General features: G+C 39.7%; 1 protein-coding gene across 1 annotated transcript in view; it reads left to right on the top strand.

Moving 5' to 3' along the window:
• The window catches only part of TMEM52B (transmembrane protein 52B), an 84,084-nt gene that overhangs the window by 22,647 nt on the left and 42,153 nt on the right, over positions 1 to 19,284 (top strand). Inside the window, exon 4 of the mRNA XM_053693043.1 lies at positions 11,026 to 11,064. Coding sequence (XP_053549018.1) covers positions 11,026 to 11,064 — 39 coding nt within the window. The remainder of the gene's footprint in view (positions 1 to 11,025; positions 11,065 to 19,284) is intronic.

Raw genomic sequence — 19,284 nt, 5'->3', positions numbered from 1 at the left:
ATATATATACTGTATATATAATAACTAAATTATGGGGAGTTGAAAAGTGAGATTAAAATCCACTATGCACAACATGTAGAGAGAATAAATTATATATATACTAGTGTTAAAGCCTGTGTACACGGCCAAAATGTTTAAGGAAAAAAATATACCTATTTCTCTATCCCTATCTCTCTATCCCTATCTCTCTATCCCTATCTCTCTATCCCTATCTCTCTATCCCTATCTCTCTATCCCTATCTCTCTATCCCTATCTCTCTAACCCTCTCCCTATCCCTTTCCCTCTAAACATCTATCCTTCTCCCTCTATCCCTCTATCCTTTTATCCCGACCTCTCTATCCTTATCTCTCTATCCTTATCTCTCTATCCTTATCTCTCTATCCTTATCTCTCTATCCTTATCTCTCTATCCTTATCTTTCTGCAGTGTAGTATCCCCCTTACCCTCCAACCTCCCTGATCCCCCCCCCCCCCCCCTCTAACTATTGCCACCATCTTAGGTACTGGCAGCTGTCTGCCAGTACCTATAAACCCCTTTTTTTATTTTTTTTCTGTAGTGTAGTGGTCCCACACACTCCCCCTCCCGCGATCTTGATTTAGTACCCCCCCGCACCCGCAAACCCCTTTTCTGTAGTGTAGCTGCCCCATCCCTCCCTGCCCCTTTTTTGTATAGCAACCCCTTTTCTGTAGTGTAGCTGCCCCATCCCTCCCTGCCCCTTTTTTGTGTAGCAACCCTTTACTGTAGTGTAGCTGCCCCATCTCTCCCTGTCCCTTTTTTGTGTAGCAACCTCTTTTCTGTAATGTAGCTGCCCCATCCCTCCCTGTCCCCTTTTTTGTGTAGCAATCCCTTTTCTGTAGTGTAGCTGCCCCATTCTTCCCTATCCCCTTTTTTGTGTAGCAACCCCTTTTCTGTAGTGTAGCTGCCCCATCCCTCCCTGTCCCTTTTTTTGTGTAGCAATCCCTTTACTGTAGTGTAGCTGCCTCATCCCTCCCTGTCCTTTTTTTGTGTAGCAACCTCTTTTCTGTAGTGTAGCTGCCCCATCCCTCCCTGTCCTTTTTTTGTGTAGCAACCTCTTTTCTGTAGTGTAGCTGCCCCATCCCTCCCTGTCCCTTTTTTATGTAGCAACCCCTTTTCTGCAGTGTAGCTGCCTCATCCCTCCCTGTCCCTTTTTTTGTGTAGCAATCCCTTTACTGTAGTGTAGCTGCCCCATCCCTCCCTGTCCCTTTTTTTATGTAGCATCCCCTTTTCTGTAGTGTAGCTGCCCCATCCCTCCCTGTCCCTTTTTTATGTAGCAACCCCTTTTCTGTAGTGTAGCTGCCCCATCCCTCCCTGTCCCTTTTTTTATGTAGCAACCCCTTTTCTGTAGTGTAGCTACCCCATCCCTCCCTGTCCCCTATTTTATGTAGCAACCTCTTTTCTGTAGTGTAGCTGCCCCATCCCTCCCTGTCCCCTATTTTATGTAGCAACCTCTTTTCTGTAGTGTAGCTGCCCCATCCCTCCCTGTCCCTTTTTTGTGTAGCAACCCCTTTTCTGTAGTGTAGCTGCCCCATCCCTCCCTGTCCCTTTTTTATGTAGCAACCCCTTTTCTGTAGTGTAGCTGCCCCATTCCTCTCTGTCCTTTTTTTTTGTGTAGCAACCCCTTTTCTGTAGTGTAGCTGCCCCATCCCTCCCTGTCCCCTTTTTTCTGTAGCAACCCCTTTTCTATAGTGTAGCTGCCCCATCCCTCCCTGTACACGGGCCATTTTCTGCAGTGCAGCAGTCCCATCCACCTGGCCCAGCCCCCGTCACGCCCTCGTCTGCCATGTCCCGCCCACTACCACCCACCATTCTCACGGCAGACAGAGACGCGCTACTGATTGATCCTAACACGCCACTGCCTCACGCACAGTCTATTACGGATCAGGTGCCAGGTGCGTTTTTCTAAGGCCAGGTGTGTTTGTCCTCACGCAGTCTCTACTGTGCATTACAGCTTCAGACAAACACACCTGGCCCTTTATAATATATATATATATATATATATATATATACACATTTAGTTAAATTATGGTGGGAATAAAAGCATGAGATTAAAATCCCCCATTTTTTACAGAATTAATTGTATTGGCAATTAGCACTTTAAACAAGTAAAGGCAAGCAGGAATACTTGCTTAGATGTGCTTTTTGCCTATGCTATAATTTCTATTAATATATATATATATGTGTGTTTCCAACAAAGTGCACTCCAGAACTAAATCCACAACAGCCTTGGGTGCTATTCAAAAGCAATGTATATAGACGAACAGGTAGCACTCCAAAGGTCTTGCATATATTAATCACTTTATTAGTGAACGTTTTCGGGCCCAAAATGACCCGTCCTCAGACTTACAGAGATCTCTAAGTCTGAGGACGGGTCATTTTGGGCCCGAAAACGTTCACTAATAAAGTGATTAATATATGCAAGACCTTTGGAGTGCTTCCTGTACATATATATATATATATATCTATCTATCTCTCTCTCTCTCTCTCTCTCTCTCTCTCTCTCTCTCTCTCTCTCTCTCTCTCTCTCTCTCTCTCTCTCTCTCTCTCTCAAACAACAACTTTTAAAATTATGGGGAGGCGAAAATTAAGATTAATATCCACTATGCACAAAATGTAGCGAGAATAAATCATTATGTATTTGATTAACAAATCTAGATAAGTCCGAAGAATTGTTTTCCTACAGAAAAACTCTAGATGCATTGTTTCCAATGAAGCAAAGGATTCTGGGTAATCTAAGCAAATGAGGTCCACTCACAATGTCTTTCCTTTTACTTCAATCTGCTTATAGACAAATTCCCTTAACCTTAAAAAAAGTTTGCATTAACCAAAATACAAGTGAAATTCCTTAAACTTACAACTGTTCATGGCCGGTTTGTTTCTAACGTTTTCAATCTTCTAGCAACTACTGAAAACTGGCTATCGTCTTCTGACACTGCTTCCATTGCTGATCTCAAGAGGTCACCACTTTAGCCTTACACTTAGGCCAGGTGAGAGACACGGTGGCGGTGTTGGAATCTTAGTCTCCCCCTCCTGCTCTTATCAGCACCTGCCTCCTCATCAATCTCTCTCCTTTTCCTACTTTGTAGTCCGCTGCATTGGCCTGTTCTCCCCCCTCTCCCTCAGAGTGGCACTTATCTATCGCCCCCCTGGACTGACCTCCCAATTCCTTGACAACTTTGCCACCGGGCTTTCTCACTTTCTCTCTACAAATATACCTGGGGGAATTCAACATCCCCATTGATAAGCCATCTAGCCCTGCTGCCTCTAAACTTCTCTCACTCACAAACTCCTTTGGTCTCTCACAATCCACCCTATTCCCTACTCACCAAGATGGACACTATCGATCTGGTATTCTCCTAGCTCTGCTCTCTCTCTGATGTCACCTGTCGCCCATTTCCCATCTCAGACCACCATCTGCTCACCTATAATGTTAATCAGAAATGGAGGCGCTTCATAGGGTGAGTATGTTAGGACAAGTGAAATGCTGCAAGAAACAGACAAATGGCAACTCACGTGTTTGCAGGCACCACCAGTGGTGCGTGAGAGGCGAGCTGGGGCACACCGGTCCCCCCAGCGAGACAAACCCTGGTTATTTCAGGAAGCTTGAGTGGAAACAGATCCCCAACACAGCATCAGCACAGTTCTGTAGAAAGGAGTCCTGCAGGGTGTCAGCTCAATTAGCTGAATGTGCAAACAGTTTAGCCAGACAGGCTGGAAGGCAGTGCAAAAGAGCACTCAGGTTGCCAATTAGGCAATAAAAGGGATAAAAAGTGCTGCTGAGATTGTATATAAAGTATACAATAAAATGATAGTTCCAGTTAACCCCTTAATGACCGCAGCACTTTTCCATTTTCTGTCCGTTTGGGACCAAGGCTATTTTTACATTTTTGCGGTGTTTGTGTTTAGCTGTAATTTTCCTCTTACTCATTTACTGTACCCACACATATTATATACCGTTTTTCTCGCCATTAAATTGACTTTCAAAAGATACCATAATTTTCATCATATCTTATAATTTACTATAAAAAACATTATAAAATATGAGGAAAAAATGGAAAAAAAACACATTTTTTCTAACTTTGACCCCCAAAATCTGTTACACATCTACAACCACCAAAAAACACCCATGCTAAATAGTTTCTAAATTTTGTCCTGAGTTTAGAAATACCCAATGTTTACATGTTCTTTGCTTTTTTTGCAAGTTATAGGGCCATAAATACAAGTAGCACTTTGCTATTTCCAAACCACTTTTTTTCAAAATTAGCGCTAGTTACATTGGAACACTAATATCTTTCAGGAATCCCTGAATATCCATTGACATGTATATATTTTTTTTTAGAAGACATCCCAAAGTATTGATCTAGGCCCATTTTGGTATATTTCATGCCACCATTTCACCGCCAAATGCGATCAAATAAAAAATTTTTTTCACTTTTTCACAAATATTTTCACAAACTTTAGGTTTCTCACTGAAATTATTTACAAACAACTTATGCAATTATAGCATAAATGGTTGTAAATGCTTCTCTGGGATCCCCTTTGTTCAGAAATAGCAGACATATATGGCTTTGGCTTTGCTTTTTGGTAATTAGAAGGCTGCTAAATGCCCCTGCGCAAAATACGCGTATTATGCCCAGCAGTGAAGGGGTTAATTAGGGAGCATGTAGGGAGCTTCTAGGGTTAATTTTAGCTTTAGTGTAGTGTAGTAGACAACCCCAAGTATTGATATAGGCCCATTTTGGTATATTTCATGCCACCATTTCACCGCCAAATGCGATCAAATTAAAAAAAACGTTAATTTTTTCACAATTTTAGGTTTCTCACTGAAATTATTTACAAACAGCTTGTGCAATTATGGCACAAATGGTTGTAAATGCTTCTCTGGGATGCCCTTTGTTCAGAAATAGCAGACATATATGACTTTGGCGTTGCTTTTTGGTAATTAGAAAGTCGCTAAATGCTGCTGCGCATCACACGTGTATTATGGCTAGCAGTGAAGGGGTTAATTAGGTAGTGTGTAGGGAGCTTGCAGGGTTAATTTTAGCTTTAGTGTAGAGTTCAGCCTCCCACCTGACACATCCCACCCCCTGATCCCTCCCAAACAGCTCCCTTCCCTCCCCCACCCCACTATTGTCCCCGCCATCTTAAGTACTGGCAGAAAGTCTGCCAGTACTAAAATAAAAGATTTTTTTTTTTTTAAAAAGAAAAAAAAAAAAGCATATTTACATATGCTGTGTTTAGGATCCCCCTTAGCCCCCAACCTCCCTGATCCCCCCCAAAACAGCTCTCTAAGCCTCCCCCTCTGCCTTATTGGGGGCCATCTTGGGTACTGGCAGCTGTCTGCCAGTACCCATTTTTCACAATCAAATATTTATTTAATTTTTATTTTTTGTTATTTCCCCCCACCCCCCCCCCCCCCCGACCAACCCCCACCACCTAAATACCGAATAAGGTGTTTTTTTTTAAAATTACTTGTCCCACTTTTATTTTGGGACACATTTTTTTCTGTAGTGCAGCGGTCCCCACCCGGTCCCTGCCCCGGCGCGCCCCCGCGCGCGCCCCCTCGTGCACGTGCGCGCGCCCCCGCGCGCGCCCGGACTTGCACGCCCACGATCCCGCCCCCCTCCACATGACAAGGGCCATCGATGGCCGCCACCCACCTCCCACACCGGCTCCCACCCACCAACGATACCGGCCATCGATGTCCGGTGCAGAGAGGGCCACAGAGTGGCTCTCTCTGCATCGGATGGCCATCTAAGGTTATTGCAGGATGCCTCCATATCGAGGCATCACTGCAATAACCGGAAAGCAGCTGGAAGCGAGCAGGATCGCTTCCAGCTGCTTTCCACACCGAGGACGTGCAGGGTACGTTCTCAGGCATTAACTGCCTTTTTTCTGAGGACGTACCCTGCACGTCCTCGGTCATTAAGGGGTTAAAAGGGGTTTATTTAAAAGCAACGCGTTTCTCAGTGGATATACCACTGTTTCATCACCATCTGATTAAAGGAACATTACATTGCACATTTCATTCATATAAGGACATATTTTGTTATTCCCTGATCATGCACTTGTGGACTCTCTTTAACTGTGCCCAATTGTGTTTTTATTTTTATTTTTACACTTTCTAATGTTGTAGTGATTAATTAAACTCTACCTTATTGCTATTAGTTTTATTTTTGATATTTTATTTGTAATTGATTTTGTCACATTTTATCTAATCTATGTTACCTAGATTGGATATTGTTACAGTTACATCATATTCACTACCTGTTGCACTTTTTATTATTGCATCTTACATTGTAGCACTTTCTATTAATACTTCTTGTAGTGTTATTTTATAATTTTTTCACACCATTTTAGCCACATATATTCACATACAGTATGCACATGTATTTTTAGGTATGTATATGTGTATATTTATTTAGCTATACTAGGTTCCTTGTGTGTCTCACATACTGGTATCACTGAATATTGGTGGGCGCCCCCTAATTTGTTGCAGTGCGCCATTGGTACCCCATCTGGTGCACTTACATACAATTGTTTTCGCTATAATCTTAATGTACAGGCTAAACCTTCTTCTTGTCCTTGCACTTGTAGAAATCTGCACTCTGTGGATCATCTTTAACTGTCCAACCTTATTAAAAACTCCCCTCTACACTTCCACAATATCCTGCCCTGACCTTGCTACAGCCACTATAACAATACTCTCTCCTCTGCACTTGACACTCTTGCTTCTCCACAACTACGCAAAGCCCCACGTCGTCAGCTCCAGCCCTGGCACTCTCAGCAAACACGCTACCTACAAAAATGCTCCCGTGCTGCTGAGCTTATCTGGCGGAAATCCCACTCTGATCCCAATTTCCTCCACTATAAGTTCATTCTTTATTCTTACACCTCTGCCCTTCACTTATCTAAGCAATCCTACTTCTCTTCTCTTATATCCACTCACTCCTCAAACCCTAAACGACTCTTCTCCGTTTTCAACTCTCTCCTCTACCCGCCTGCACCACCCCCTTAATCTGATTTTAGTGCTCAAGACCTCGCTGACTACTTTTTAAAAAAACACTTACCATACAAAGCAACATCCAAAACACAAGACTGCAACATTCCATCTCCACCCCCAGTCACCCCCTCCCCCACTCTCTGCACCCTCCCCCCAACCAATGAGAATGTAGTAGGTTCCCTATTGTCTTCCTCACACCTCACTACCTGCCCACTTCTAATATCTTATCTGTCTTCTACACTCACTCCAGTTCTTACCCACATATTTAACCTATCCCTTACTACTAGTTCATTCCCATCTTCCTTCAAACATGCAAAGGTCACCCCCCATCCTCAAAAAACCCTCAGCTGACCCAAATTCTCCTGCAAACTACTGCCCCATATCACTGCTTCAGCTAGCTTCAAAAGTCCTGGGAAAACTAGTTTTCGATGACCTAACCAACTTCCTGTCCTCCAACTCATTGCTTGACCCACTGCAATCTGGCTTCCGCCTCCAACACTCAACTGAGACTGCCCTCACCAAGGTTAATAACAATCTTACTTGACCTGTCTGCTTTCTTTGACACTGTTGACCATCCCCCTGTATTTGTTTGTTAAATTTTGTCCGGTATCTTATATTGTATTGTACTTTTATCTTTGTACCCATTGACAGCGCTGACGAATCTACTACTAATAATAATAATAATAAACTTCATAATATTCGGCACTTTCCGTTTAATTGTTTACTGTTTTGCCACAATCTTGATTGCAAAATCCTCCCATTTTCAACCCCCCGGGGTACTTATTCACTGAGGTAGGAATATGACAGATTTTAGCCGTGTTCAAATCAGCCAATAGGATTTCAGTAGCTCTCATCCTTTTGACTGATTTGAATTTGAAGATTCAAATCAGCCAATAGGAATGCAAGGTACGCCATATTTAAACATGTAACTTGCATTCAATATTCAGTGTACGGCGGTGTTCGTACGAAGAAGATCCTCCACGCTCCATGGCTCCGCAGTCGCCGGTCTTCAGTTCTGCGGTCCTGGATGAAGATAGAAGAGGTTGCCGTGATGGAAAAAGATGTTGCGGCTTTGAAGAAGACTTCACCGCTGGACCTCAGGAACCATGAGTACCTATCTGGAGGTTAGACTTAGCCTTTTTTGGGGGGGGTTATTTTTTAGATTAGGGATTTTATTTGGCGCTAAAGCTAAATGCCCTTTTAAGGGCAGTAAAAGAGCTAAATGCCCTTTTAAGAGCAATGCCCATGCAAATGCCCCTTTATGGGCAATCGGTAGTTTAGGATTTTTTAGTGTTAGTTTTTTTTATTTTGGGGGGGTTTGATGAGTGGGGGGGTTACCGTTAGGGGGAACCTAGTTTTTTTTAAAAGCAAAAGAGCTGTTGGTAGTTTAGTTTAGATTAGGGGGTGTTTTTATTGGGGGGGGGGGCTTTTTTATTTTCATAGAGATTAGGTTTAATTTTTTTATTTTTGCTAATTTGGTTTAATATTTTCTGTAATGTTAGACTTTTTTAATTTTTTGTAATTTTAAGTTAATTTAAACTTAGTTTTTTTATTTTTAAAGTAATAGGTTTTTTATTTTAATTGTAACTTAGTATTTTTAATTTTAGGTAATTGGGGTTAATTTAGGGGGTGTTAGGGGGCTTAGTAATTTAATTAGTTTTTGCGTTTTGGGGGTTTGGCAGTTTAGGTGTTAAAAGTTTATTTAGGCATATTGGGATGTGGGGTTTTGGAAGATTAGGGGTTAATATACTTTATTAGGTAGTTTGCGATGTGGGTGAATGACGGATTAGCGGTTAATAGTTTAATTCAGCATATTGCGCTGTGGGGGTTTGGCGGATTAGGGGTTAATATACTTTATTAGTTATTGCGGTGGGGTATTGCGGTTGACAGGTAGATATTGTGCATGTGTTAGGTGTTAGTTTCTATTTTCAGGGAGTTACGGTGCTCACATTTTCAGCGTAAGACTTGATGCGCCTGCCTATGTGTGGGGAGGTGAAAATGGAGTAAAATGTCTCCATTTTCGCCGTGTAAGTCCTTGCGCTGAATATGTGATACCAACTTGCGACGTGGTTCTGTTAGCTTATGGAAGTAAAAGTAGCGGGCGGCGGGTGAAATATACACGCCCCATTTATATGCGGCACCATATATGTGATAGCTAAACCGGACTAAACACCGGCGGCATCAGTTTTTGTGGGCGACGCTGCATATGTAATATCGCCCACAGTATCTAGAGGTTTTCATTCTTCTTACTTGTCTAGATTTATTAATGAGCAAGGAGTTATTCTTTCTATATTGTGTGCTTAGTGGAGGATTTTAATCTCATGTTTCGCTCCCAATAATAAAAAAAAAAAAAAGCATATCAGGGCATTGTACAGTACACAGATCATATCACAGCACTGTACAGTACACAGATCATATCACAGCACTGTACAGTACACAGATCATATCACAGCACTGTACAGTACACAGATCATATCACAGCACTGTACAGTACACATAGTATATCACAGCACTGTACAGTACACAGATCATATCACAGCACTGTACAGTACACAGATCACATCACAGCACTGTACAGTACACAGATCACATCACAGCACTGTACAGTACACAGATCATATCACAGCACTGTACAGTACACAGATCACATCACAGCACTGTACAGTACACAGATCACATCACAGCACTGTACAGTACACAGATCATATCACAGCACTGTACAGTACACAGATCACATCACAGCACTGTACAGTACACAGATCACATCACAGCACTGTACAGTACACAGATCATATCACAGCACTGTACAGTACACAGATCACATCACAGCACTGTACAGTACACAGATCACATCACAGCACTGTACAGTACACAGATCATATCACAGCACTGTACAGTACACAGATCACATCACAGCACTGTACAGTACACAGATCACATCACAGCACTGTACAGTACACAGATCATATCACAGCACTGTACAGTACACAGATCATATCACAGCACTGTACAGTACACAGATCACATCACAGCACTGTACAGTACACAGATCATATCACAGCACTGTACAGTACACAGATCACATCACAGCACTGTACAGTACACAGATCACATCACAGCACTGTACAGTACACAGATCATATCACAGCACTGTACAGTACACAGATCATATCACAGCACTGTACAGTACACATAGTATATCACAGCACTGTACAGTACACAGATCATATCACAGCACTGTACAGTACACAGATCACATCACAGCACTGTACAGTACACAGATCACATCACAGCACTGTACAGTACACAGATCATATCACAGCACTGTACAGTACACAGATCACATCACAGCACTGTACAGTACACAGATCACATCACAGCACTGTACAGTACACAGATCACATCACAGCACTGTACAGTACACAGATCATATCACAGCACTGTACAGTACACAGATCACATCACAGCACTGTACAGTACACAGATCACATCACAGCACTGTACAGTACACAGATCATATCACAGCACTGTACAGTACACAGATCACATCACAGCACTGTACAGTACACAGATCACATCACAGCACTGTACAGTACACAGATCATATCACAGCACTGTACAGTACACAGATCACATCACAGCACTGTACAGTACACAGATCACATCACAGCACTTTACAGTACACAGATCATATCACAGCACTGTACAGTACACAGATCACATCACAGCACTGTACAGTACACAGATCACATCACAGCACTGTACAGTACACAGATCATATCACAGCACTGTACAGTACACAGATCACATCACAGCACTGTACAGTACACAGATCACATCACAGCACTGTACAGTACACAGATCACATCACAGCACTGTACAGTACACAGATCATATCACAGCACTGTACAGTGCACAGATCATATCACAGCACTTACACACCAGTGCTATATGACTTTGATCTCCCTCCAATTTCTTTGACCCTTTAATTTTTTTCACTGCAGCTGCTCCAAGACGGACTGGGTGAATCAGTGGTACATATGGTAAGGCTGCGATACTCTGCAGGTTTGTAGTAAAGAAGTGAGTGTAAAACAGACTATGTGAATCAGTGGTTTATATGGTAAGGCTGCGATACTCTGCAGGTTTGTAGTAAAGAGGAAATAGACTATGTGAATCAGTGGTATATATGGTAAGGTTGCGACACTCTGCAGGTTTGTAGTAAAGAGGTGGGTGTAACAGACTATGTGAATCAGTGGTATATATGGTAAGGCTGCGATACTCTGCAGGTTTGTAGTAAAGAGGTGGGTGTAAAACAGACTATGTGAATCAGTGGTATATATGGTAATGTTGCGATACTCTGCACATTTGTAGTAAAGGGGTGGGTGTAAAATAGACTATATGAATCAGTGGTTTATATGGTAAGGCTGCGATACTCTGCAGGTTTGTAGTAAAGAGGTGGGTGTAAAATAGACTATGTGAATCAGTGGTTTATATGATAAGGCTGCGTTACTCTGCAGGTTTGTAGTAAATACATATTCTGCTATGTGCAGAATATTAAGATGTGAAATATTTACAGTAAATACACAACATAACATTTTATTAAATATGAATATTGCATAAAATATGTTTTACCTGTTTCCATCTGCAAAGGGTTCCAATGCACTTATATATATGTCTATATGTGTATACATATGTATTTATGTGTTTATATGCGTATATATGTCTATATGCGTATATATGCGTATATATGTCTATATGTGTATACATATGTATTCATGTGTTTATATGCGTATATATGTCTATATGTGTATACATATGTATTTATGTGTTTATATGCGTATATATGTCTATATGTGTATACATATGTATTTATGTGTTTATATGCGTATATATGTCTATATGTGTATACATATGTATTTATGTGTTTATATGCGTATATATGTCTATATGTGTATACATATGTATTTATGTGTTTATATGCGTATATATGTCTATATGTGTATACATATGTATTTATGTGTTTATATGTGTATATATGTCTTTGTGTATACATATGTATTTATGTGTTTATATGTGTATATATGTCTATATGTGTATACATATGTATTTATGTGTTCATATGTGTTTATATGTGTATATATGTCTATGTGTATACATAGGACATATTTATGTGTTTATATGCATATATATGTCTATATGTGTATACATATGTGTTTATGTGTTTATATGCTTATATATGTCTATAATACATAAATGCATACACACACACATATATATATATATATATATATATATATATATATATATATATATATATATATAAATAACAAGAGTATTGCATTGAGCAATGATACTTTTTTATTATTGGACACTATACATTTATAAGTTGACAAGCTTTCGGACTAATAACTTCCCTTTTCAAGTCTGAAGCAATACTGACGAATTCAATGGAATCTACAGATTATATCTTGAAAGACTAAATGGCTAAAAAGGACAGAAAGTGTTACAGAGGTCTGAGTGCAAGGAGAGGAGGGGGTGTTGTAAAATCATGAGGGGGGCTTAGGTGACAGAGGCAGACAGTGTCCAGTGTAGGACAGCAGACAGGGGAAATATAGTTTTACATAGAGCATATACTGACATGAAGTTATATATCAACATGGAATCAAAGAAAGAAAAAAATATATATATAATAATAATAATAATAATAATGGCAAAAATATGGACATAGAGGCCTATTTATCAAATGTCTGTCGGACCTGATCCGACAGTGCGGATCAGGTCCGACAGACATCGCTGAATGCGGAGAGCAATACGCTCTACGTATTCAGCATTGCACCAGCAGCTCTTGTGAGCTTCTGGTTCAATGCCGCCCCCTGCAGACTCGCGACCAATCAGCCACCAGCAGGGGGGAGTCAATCAACCCGATCGTTCTCAATCGGGTTGAATTGTGGCGATCTCTGTCCACCTCATCAGAGCAGGCGGACAGGGTTATGGAGCAGCGGTCTTTAGAAGACTCGCCAGAAACACGGGCCCTCAAGCTCCATTCGGAGCTTGATAAATGGGCCAAAGGCTTACCTGTGTACCGATGCATAAAGGGTATGGAATATACAATGTAATTGACTATATGAAAGTACATTACTAAAATTTTTGATAATGTGTTAAGAACCCAGAGTCCACATTTCATCCAAAATTTAGCAGGTTGAAGAGCATTATCATTTTCATTTCAAAGGTTTTTCTTTCCATGGTGTTTTTGAAGTTGCCTCTGAGAATCTTGATTTTGAGGTTTTGGATGGAGTGGTCAGGTTGGGTGAAATGGTGACCAACAGGGGTGCAGTATTTTGTTTCACAGTGGTTTTTGATTGAGTGTCTGTGTAAGTTCATCCGAAGGTGAAGTTCTTGGCTAGTTTCTCCAATGTAACATCCCACTTCACATGCAGGGCAATGTATCATGTATACCACATTTACAGATATACATGAATATGCCCCTTTAATGTTATAGGATTTACTCTTGTGATTTGCTTTGCTGCTTTCACAAATGTGTTGACATAGTTTGCAGAGAGCTTTATAGCAGCGCTTGGTTCCATTCTGGGTGTTCTTTTTAACAAGGGGTAGCTTTCTTTGGACCAGTTTCTGTTTTAGGTTGGGTGGTTGTCTGAATGCCAGGATAGGGGTTGTTAAAATATTTTTTTGAGTGTGGGATCCTCTGAGTAGTGGCTGTAAGTCTTTTATGTCCCTTCTAGAGCAGGGCTATATTTGACTACTAGTGGGATACGTGATATGTTTTCCCTGTATTGTAGTAACTGTTCATGTGGAGTATTAAGAGCAGAGTTATTTTTTTTATTTATAACCCTTGTTTTCTAACCCTTTTCTCAGAAATTGGGACAGTGTGATGAGGTGATTGTCACGATCCTTGGTATCTGAGCAAATTCTGTGATATCTGGTAGCCTTACTGTAGATTATGGATTTTTTAATGTGATTGGGGTGGGAGCTGGAGCTGTAGAGGTAGCTGCATCTATCTGTTGGTTTCCTGTATACAGATGAGTGCAGTTTGCCATTTATGATGGATGTATGGCTGTATCCAGGAAGCTGACACAGTCTTTAGAAAAGTTCATTTTAAGTTTGATTGATGCATGAAATAGATTAAATTATTTATGAATATGTTCTAGTTTTTTTCTCCTTTTGTAAATATATCATCCATGCAGTAAAAGTATTTGAAGGGTTTGTGAGAGTGACTAGCTAGGAATCTCTGTTCTAAATCAGCCATAAAGAGGTTTGATTACTCTGGTACCATTTTGGTTCACATGGTTTGTAGATAGATGGAGTTGTTGAAGATGAAATAATTGTGGGTTAGTATATATTCTGTAAGTTTACTGACTGTAGAAGCACTATATGTCTGGCTAGAGCTGTCTAAGGAAAGAAAGCTTAATCAGCATCAATACCATCTTTATGTATAATATTTCTGTACAGGAATTAGACATCTATTGTCACAAGTATAGTATCCTCTGGCAATTCTGTTATCTGGCTGATTTTGCTAAGAAAATCAGTGGTGTCTTTTATAAAGCTAGTGGTGTTAATAACTAAGGGCTTAAGAATATTCTCCACTAGGCCCGATATTTGCTCAGTCAGAGTGTCCATGCCTATTATTATTGGTCTCCCTGGGTTCCCTGATTTGTTGATTTTTGTGACATGTAGAATGTCCCTATGCTAGGGTTAGAGGGCAACAATTTGTCCAGTTTTTTTTTAGTGTGTTTAGGTAATGTTTATATTAGTTTTCTAAGTTGCAAAGTGTATTCCTAGGTGGGGTCCTTTTTCAGTTTTTTTGTAATAAGTTTGATCTGATAATTGTCTATTTCCCTCTGTGATGTAGTCCTGTGTATTCATGATCACCACTGTTCATCCTTTGTTCTCAGGCTTAATGGTAATATTTTCATTATTTCTTTGTTTTTTTATAGTGTTTTTTTTCTAAATGTGAGAGGTTATACATTATTTTTTTCTGTTGTGTATTAATCAGGGATGTAGTTCTCAACCAGAAGCTTTCAATATAGCTGTCCAATTTGGTGTTGCGTCCTGATGCAGGTGTAAAGTTTGTATTATTTTTTGCTTCCATTGTAGTCCTACATAGTGCTGGTATTTTCTGTGTCATAGAAAAAATCCTTTAGCCGCAATCTCATGAAGAATTCTTCTAAGTCTGAGTACAGTTGTTTATTGTCTAGATTTGTACTTGGTCAGAATGATAATCCTTTAGACAGTATTGAAATCTCTGGTTCTGACAGGTGGTAGTTTAAAAGGTTCACAATCCCCTGAGTTTTCTGTATGGTTTTCTTGGTTGGTGACAGTTTGTGTTTTGAATGAGGTGCTGTTATTGTCAGTGGATGTTTGGTCATTTGTTGTAGTTGATCTGTCACCTGGAGCTCTATTTTCTTGCATTTGGTGTTTGCTTCTGTTTTGTGACAGGCATGCAAGTTTCTTCTTTTTCTTCTTGATACAATTTTGTTGTTGTGTTTTGTGAAGTGTTGCATTTCTTTCTTAATTTCTTAATTAAACCCATTATTTTCTTGTAGTTTTTGTAGAAGAAGCTGCTTATGGTATTTTATTTGTTGCTGCAATAAAGCTCTCTGCAAACTATGTCAACACATTTGTGAAAGCAGCAAAGCAATTCACAATAATAAATCCTATAACATTAAAGGGGCATATTCATGTATATCTGCAAATGTGGTATACATGACACATTGCACTGCATGTGATGGTGGATGTTATAGAAACTATTATATAACTACTATAATATAGATATTGACGGCAGATAAGAGCCGTAGGCCCAGCAAGTCTGCCCGATATTACCTAAAAGTATAAACCTATCTAGTGCATAGAAGAGCCTTTTGCTTGTCCCATGCATTTTTAAAGTCCCCCACAGTGTTTGTCATTACTACCTCTTGAGGAAATTTATTCCATAAATCAATCACTCTTTCTGTAAAGAAGCTTCCTCAAATTACTCCTAAATCTACTGCCCTTTAGCTTGAGCTCATGACCCCTTATTCTTGAATTTTCCATTTTAAATAAAGTACCCACAGCCTCAGTTTTACTAAACCCTTTAATATATTTGAAAGTTGCTATCATATCACCTCTTTCCTGGGACATCCTAAAACATTTAATGTGAAAATGGCTTAATGAAGCTTAATGAGTAAAACAGTGGCCAAATGTTAATCAATTGCTGCATAATTTTGCACAACGCAAAAAATGTTTTCATGGATTTTGGTTTCCCACAAGGCAAATGAGTGACATTAAGCTTGTTTTTTGGGGAGCTTAATGTGGCTTAACGTACAAAATTGAACTTAGATGTTAACCAATTTCCCCAAACTTCTCACAATACATTAATCTATCGATTCAAACATATTCTGAAAATTTAAGGACATTTGATAAAACATACCAAAAGTTACTCACTTTTAACAATATTTTTACAATCCTAAAACATTTCATGTGAGCAGCTTAATGTAAAAAGAGCTTAATGTACCAAAATTCACCTAAACATCAATCAATTGACTTGAAACTTGGCAAAAACTTATGGCTAGATTACGAGTTTTGTCGGTAAAGCTGTGCTTTGCTAACGCTCAGTTCCAGCTCACCACTCACCTACAAACAACGCTGGTATTACAGGTTTTCAACCCGGCGTTAGCCTCTAAAAAGTGAGCGTTGAGCAAAATTTAGCTCCACATCTCACCTCCATACCAGCGCTGCTTAAGGTAGGGGTAAGCTGGCTGAACGTGCTCGTGCACGATTTCCCCATAGAAAACAATGGGGCAGATTCGGCTGAAAAAAAACCTAACACCTGCAAAAAAGCAGCGTTCAGCTCCTAACGCAACCCCATTGTTTCCTATGGGGAAATACATTTTATATAAAAAGCATAAAAAGGACAAATGAAAAAGCTCAACCTATCTTATGACTTATATAGGGATATGCTTCCTGGTGGAATCTACTACAATAAAACTATGAAAAGAGAGAAGGCTGTACCGGTATAAAGTGCAACCACAAAGACCGGGACAACAAGCAATCCCTTAAATAAATAAAATACCAATGGATATCATAAAGTTGCAATTTAATCAAAAATTCATAAAGCAGAAAACATCCTAAATAAATTTAAATTAAACACATAACATTAAGACACACACAGAACAGACAAACAAATCACATGGGCCCCTCATTCAGCTCCTAAACAATGACCTAAGCCGGCAATACAGTCCAGTTTCAAAGTAATATTAAGCACAATTCAAAGCCACAACAGTTGTAAATCCACATCTGAATGTAAATGAGTGAGATGAACACATGAAGTATATCCGTTATGACGAATGATACTGATGGTAAATGAAGGTGAGGGGGGATTAGATTAGGTGTAATTAGTTTAAAAATTTGTAATTTCTTTTTTATTTTCTGTAATTTAGTGGGGCGGGGGGGGGGTTTCCGTAATTTAGTTTATTTTATTTAATTGTAATTAATTGTAGTTAATTTAGGGATTTAATTTAATGATAGTGTAGTGTTAGGTGTTAGTGTAACTTAATTTAGGATTTATTTTACAGGTAAATTTGTATTTATTTTAGCTAGGTAGTTATTAAATAGTTAATAACTATTTAGTAACTATTCTACCTAGTTAAAATAAATACAAACTTGCCTGTAAAATAAAAATAAACCCTAAGATAGCTACAATGTAACTATTAGTTATATTGTAGCTAGCTTATGGTTTATTTTATAGGTAAGTATTTAGTTTTAAATAGGAATAATTTAATTAATTGTAGTAATTTTATTTCATTTTATTTAAATTATATTTAAGTTAGGGGGAGTTAGTTTTAGGGTTAGACTTATGTTTAGGGGTTAACAAATTTAGTATAGTGGTGGCGACATTAGGGGCGGCAGATTAGGGGTTAATAAATGTAGGATGTAGGTAGGTGTCGGCGATGTTAGGGACGGCAGATTAGGGGTTAATAAAATTGAACTAGTGTTTGCAAGGCGGGAATGCGGCGGTTTAGGGGTTAATACATTTATTTAAGTGGCGGCGATGTCCGGTCGGCAGATTAGGGGTTAAAAACTTTAAGTGTTTGCGACGTGGGGGGGGCTCGGTTTAGGGGTTAATAGGTAGTTTATGGGTGTTAGTGTACTTTTTAGCACTTTAGTTAAGAGTTTTATGTTATGGCGTTAGCCCATAAAACTCTTAACTACTGACTTTTAAATGCGGTAGGAGTCTTGACAGGAGAGGCTGTACCGCTCACTTTTTCCAGCAATCGTAATACCGGCGTTAGGAAAATCCCATAGAAAAGTTAGGATACGCAATTGACGTAAGGGGATTTGCGGTATGTTAAAATTGTGGAAAAAAAGTGAGCGGTACACCTTTACCTGTCAGACTTGTAATACCAGCGGGCGTTAAAAAGCAGCGTTGGGACCTTTCAACGCTGCTTTTTAAGGCTAACGCAAGACTTGTAATCTAGGTGTTAGTTTTTCACTTTCCAAGTCTGTCCTAGAAGATTCATGGATTTTGGTTTCCCACAAGGCAAATGAGTGACATTAAGCTTGTTTTTTGGGGAGCTTAATGTGGCTTAACGTACAAAAAAGAAATTAGATTTTAACCAAATTCCCCCAAACTTCCCACAATACAAAAATCTGTCTATTCGAACATATTATAAAAATTTCAGGACATTTGATAAAACACACCAAAAGTTATTCACATTTAACTATATTTTTACAATCCTAAAACATTAAAGGGCCTATCTATTAAAGTGTCAACCCCAAATACGCCGGAATTCTGCATCGTAATTGTTGCGAGATTGATCCGACCTAGTTATCAAAGCCTCAAGACCGGCAAATGTTGAAATTTGTGACGTAACACACGATCTGTCGGTCTCAATCCGATGCAGATCGATGCTTACGTCATTACAGATGTTCCGAATACACATTTGGCTCTATTTGACACTTTTTCCCATTTATCAAACTTCTAACAGGTACTTTTGCGGCTATTCGGACGCAGAGTACCTGGTTTTCAATCCACCACCCTTGAGGCCGTGGATACCATAGAAATCAATGGGAGTATGAAAGCACCGAAAGCTTATGTTCGATGCTGCAGGATAATGAACCATACCCCATTGATTTCTATGGTAGAAAAATAGTTACGTTTACACCTAACACCCTAACATAAACCCCAAGTCTAAACACCCCTAATCTGCCACCCCTGATATCTCCGCCACCTACATAATGTTATTAACCCCTATTCCGCCGCTCCCCGA

Source organism: Bombina bombina, chromosome 9, assembly GCF_027579735.1.
Source record: "Bombina bombina isolate aBomBom1 chromosome 9, aBomBom1.pri, whole genome shotgun sequence".
NCBI classification, from domain to species: Eukaryota; Metazoa; Chordata; class Amphibia; order Anura; family Bombinatoridae; genus Bombina; species Bombina bombina.
Note: the sequence above shows the minus strand (reverse complement) of the source record. Positions and strands in the feature narration are given on the sequence as shown.